At 35.5% G+C, this 4,891-nt stretch overlaps 1 protein-coding gene across 3 annotated transcripts; it reads right to left on the reverse strand.

The window, feature by feature from the left end:
• Nucleotides 1-1,899: 1,899 nt before the first annotated feature.
• Nucleotides 1,900-4,471, reverse strand: LOC113310325 (translation initiation factor IF-2-like). 3 transcript variants are annotated; one of them, XM_026558948.1, is made up of 2 exons: nucleotides 3,022-4,471; nucleotides 1,900-2,207 (listed from the first exon to the last, which is right to left on the reverse strand). In XM_026558948.1, exon 1 carries the CDS (start codon nucleotides 4,067-4,069, stop codon nucleotides 3,071-3,073), a length of 999 nt encoding a protein of 332 aa, XP_026414733.1. In that variant the 5' UTR covers nucleotides 4,070-4,471; the 3' UTR covers nucleotides 1,900-2,207; nucleotides 3,022-3,070. The 3 variants fall into 3 exon arrangements, with proteins under 3 accessions (XP_026414733.1, XP_026414735.1, XP_026414734.1); XM_026558950.1 differs by lacking the exon at nucleotides 1,900-2,207 and adding an exon at nucleotides 2,239-2,352; XM_026558949.1 differs by lacking the exon at nucleotides 1,900-2,207 and adding an exon at nucleotides 2,407-2,657.
• Nucleotides 4,472-4,891: the final 420 nt, after the last annotated feature.

Raw genomic sequence — 4,891 nt, forward strand, 5'->3', positions numbered from 1 at the left:
GCCCTGGTATCTGTCATCTTTAACGGCGTGCAGCTGTACATCTTCGCTCATGACACACATCTCATTTTTCGTGGGTTGTTGCCAAAGTCAAGAAGGCGACTACAAAATGAACGATGGTCCTTATTCTCCCATGCGGTATGGTATGTCACAGCGCTTACTGACGGTAGAATAAAGTATACTTTAGGTTACGTTGAAGCGTATGCTAGACCTAAAGAGGAATAAATCCTTCTCTGCTACGTTTGGAACAAGTCCAACGGCCTTCCGCAGCCTTAACCAAATTACAATTAACGAAGTCCAACAACGCCTTCCCGGAACCCCAATTGAATCACACCTGTAAAATTAACGCGTTCCATAAAATAGTTGGTCGGCCCTGGATGGCGGTTTTAGAAAACAGGGTGAACCTCAAATTCCAAAATCCTATGCCAGGTTGCCCCATTTTTGTTTATATACTCCCTCCGTTCTTAATTAGATGACCTAGTTGTAGTTTGCATAATTTTTAAAACAAAGATGTTAATAAAATTTAGAAATGATTTATCTCTTAAACTATATCACGGTTTTTCGTAAACTTTATACCGTTGAAAAACATTTTAAAACACCTACGTAACGAATATAAATATAATTATCAAATTATACATATTTCTTATAATAACAAAAATAGGTCATCTATTTATGAAACAAAACTTAAAATCAATTAGGTCATCTAATTAGGGACGTAGGGAGTATAAAAGAGTATAATGTGTGATGTACCTTGCTTCATTTTATATACAATAAAAATTAAAAATAATGTGTACAACCACCCATTGGTGATTAATTGGGCCGATCGAGCGAAGCGAGGGAGGACCTTTATATGACCACTTTTTTGTAAAATGTAAGTGATCAATTGACACAAAAAGATTGGAAATGGTTGGGGCCGAAAAACCAAAAATGTCTCTCCCTTTTTTAGTCCAATTACTATAACTCTGTGTATCATATCTTTTCAGGGGTATAATTGGAAAGCAAATTTTAATATAACATATCTAAAAATTCGTGCCTTTGAATTTTACAAATTTTATCTCGTTGGAAAGGTTATAAAAAACTCTGCGCAACAAGTACAAACAACAATATCAAATTTAGAGTTTTTACGAAAAAATTGGAGGTATTTATCATTTTAGGCATACTTTTAGAAAATTAAATGTATATCCATTATGCAAACCACAATGGACACATAATTATGTAGCAAAATTTTGATTTATGCATCAATTAATTTTCCGTTGCAACTAATAAAACGATGTACTCCCTCCGTTTCAAGAAAAATGATACTTTCATTTTAGACACAATTCTAGAAAATTGAATGCATAGCCATTATGCAAACCGCCACAAAGAATGCATAACACATCATGCAACCATATTTTAATTTATGGATCGGCTAATTTTACGTTTCAGAAAAAGTGATACTTTCACTCCGTTCCGGGAAAAGTGATACTTTCGCTCCGTTCCGGAAAATATGATATTTTCGTTCCGTTTCGGAAAAAATAATACTTTTGTTTCGTTTCAGAAAAAGTAAAGTATCACTTTTTACGAAACGGGGAGAAAGTATCACTTTTTCTGAAAAATAATAGGCCGACCGTGGCAACCGTCGTACTAGTAAGACTTGGATTAACAAACCAAATCTCCCACCGTGGCAACGGTCGTACTAGTAAGACTTGGATTAACAAATCAAATAGCACAATATCTAGAAGATTGGTATTTAGATTATTTTCATGTAAATGTGTTTTCCGTAGCGAGACAATTTGGAAAATCAAATCAAAGTCCATTGTTTCTGGGTGCAACGACAATTGTACATGCACCTAACAGTCGCACCATGGACAGACCCCTTCTTACTCATTAATTGGAGCAATATATTAGTAGGAACTAGGAAAAGAAGAGCAAATAATATTTGGGTTTTGTTATCTTGTTCAATTGTCCGTATAAGAACTGTATGCAACAAAATTTGGCCAAAGTCAAACTGATTTCATTTCTCCTATTGTCATATATTGGAATCCGAGCTGGGATGGAGATCTCTCGCAACTTTGATGGCCATATTGACAAGAATACAGAAAACGCCTAATTCTGCAATGTCAACCTCAAGAGCTGAAAGGATTCCAACAGTAGTAGCCTGATGAGACCTCTTTTTTCCCTTTCCTTCACCCACAACATGAAGGAGTTCGGCTTTTGCCCATTCTCAGTATCTAACACAGAAAGAAAGAAAAAATCCTTATTTGATCCAACTTATGAATGAGATAGAAACAGATACCAAAAGTGGCTACGAAATTCTTGCTCGCCATGTAAACAGAGAGAGAGGAGCTCCCAAGCTTTCTTCTGTTTTAACTGCTGCTGCAAACATCCACTCCTCTCAATATATATTACAGCAAAACTAAAACAATTTATGCAAAATAATACATTCATAGACATCAAATTCCACCTTAGGAAACAAATCCGTTTACATTCAATCCTCATAGATAACTATTATTATCCACAAACAAAATCAAATAACAACCACAAAAGTATAAATAAAATACACACATAATAACTAAAATAAACATAATTGTTCATGAAATTATTAGGAACACTAGGAACTGAAAACAAATTATCCATTAATGTCTACAAATTGCAGGTTTTAAAGCTTCAGCTTCGCTTCCCTGAACAAGAATCAGAAGCCATTAAAACCCTCCAAAAAGAAAAAGGAAAAAAAAAAACTAAAAAAGACAAAGCTAAAGACCGTGTTAGGATTATAGAGGTTCCTTATTTTGTTCTTCTTCTGGGTCAACAACATCAACCACAGAGAAGAAACCTTCTTCTCTCCTCCATTGTCAAAATTATTAACAGAGAAAAGTTAGCAAACAAAATATATGATCGAAATTGAAAATAATAGAACCAAACCCTAACCTAACATCATAGAAGTCATGTATACAGATATTTGTACAGACAGCATATTCAAGAGATAAAGAAAGATTAAATCTCTAGAAAGTTCTGTACATAGGAGGAGGAGGAGAAGAGACTTACTTCATCAAAGAGAGTGGAACTGATTATTATAGTAACCTAAACCCTAAGTTTAATCACCATCTCCAACACTCTTCTCAGAACAAACATCTCCAATTCCTTCGTTGTCAGAAGCTTCATCGTTGTTATTCTCATCTTGTTGTCCACCAACAGCAGCACGATTTCCACCATTTTCCAAAAACTGTAACCGCATCCTTAAATCAGCTAATTCGGACTCCATTAAGAAAAGTCTTTCTTTCAGTGTTAAATTCTCTTCTTCCAGCTGAGCTATGTGCGTATCTTGATCATCAACTCGATTTTCTAACAAATTTGAATGATGTAGTTCACTGCTAGAATTAGGGTAAATCATTTCGAATCTGCTTAAATCATGATCTAATCTTCTTTCCACTTCAACATGTTCTTCAACATCACTTTCACTTGATCCACCACCTTCAACATCTTCATCGCCGTCGTCAACACCACCACGGCCAGGTGAAGAAGAAGATCTAAGACGAATTAAACCTTTCATTGACCCATAACCATCTACACCCCATTCCTCTTTAGCCATATCAACTAAAACCTCTCTCGATGGTGAAAATATTGGTGTTGGTAAAACTGCAGGTGTTACTGGACAAGGTGATACAAGTGATGCAATTCCCCCTGATTTTTTTGCTCTAATTAGAAATGAAGTTGTGTTCCTTGGAGCGAAGGGTGCAAATCTATTATGCTTCTTCTTTGGATAAAACCTACGAGCTTTCAATCGATTTTGAGACTGTAATTCATTAAGAGTTGGAGGTATATAACCTCCACCACCACCACCAGAACCTCCGCTCACACCACCACCACCACCACTCCATTTATTATCCATACTTTTTTTCCCTTTCCAGTTACTTCGTGGTTTCCTAACTGGGAAACCACTAGCACCACCGACTCCAGGCCTTTGTGAACTATGAAATTTCATCGGATCTTCAGGAAGAGGAGGTTGTGGTAATGGAATTTGATTCCAACCGCCATAACTACGATTGATCATCATTTGTGACTGATTGATCGTTTGTGATTGATCGTTATTCATTAAACTGGACAACAACAAATTTAAATTAAATACTAAAAACGAAACCCCTAAAATTTCTCACCGAATAAATGTACAAAATTAGGGGAAATTTGATAATACTCAAAATTAAAACCAGATTTCTTCAATTATCACAATCAATTGGATTATTAAACAACAAGATAAAAGAAAAACAAAAGGATTCTTCTGGTATGTAAAATCAGATCAGATCAGAAGAAACCCTAGAAATTTTGTCTTTCTACGGTCACTTGATAATAACAAAATCAGATCAGATCTAATAAATCCCTCTTTTTAAAATTCTGCGGAAGATTGTTCAATTGATTTTTGAAACCCTCTTTTTCTCTCTGGTTATAGTTTTCTTGTTCCTTCTTGTAATCGAAAGACGGACGCTATGCAAATGGTTATACGGTACCCAGAGGGTAGTATTTATAAGGAGAGAGAATGAAAAGCGGATTCAATCAACGGCTTAGATTTCCGTTTCAGAATTGGATGAATGAGATCGATTTCTTGTAGGTTTCGTTGGCGTTGGAGTAATTTAGTTGAGATCCGGATTCTTTTATGGATTTTGGGTCCTAAATACCCCTTTATAATTACAAAATTAAAACCTACGTCCCTGCTTTGCTTTCCATGATTCCATCTATGGATATTCTATTTGCACCCGGATTCTTTTTTCTACTGATACACCCAATTTGAATTGTTTGGCACCAACTCTAAAATGTATTTGCCATACTCTGCCATAAATGGCATTGGCAGATTGCATACAATCTATTTCAAATCGTGAAATCCAACGGAACCAAACTTATTAATCCTAAACAAAGTGAACAG

Source organism: Papaver somniferum, chromosome 9 (genome assembly GCF_003573695.1).
Source record: "Papaver somniferum cultivar HN1 chromosome 9, ASM357369v1, whole genome shotgun sequence".
Classification (NCBI taxonomy): domain Eukaryota; kingdom Viridiplantae; phylum Streptophyta; class Magnoliopsida; order Ranunculales; family Papaveraceae; genus Papaver; species Papaver somniferum.

What these genes read in the sequence shown, in the direction of transcription:
- LOC113310325 (XM_026558948.1), bottom strand. Translation starts at nt 4,069, where the DNA reads ATGAATAACGATCAATCACAAACGATCAATCAGTCACAAATGATGATC.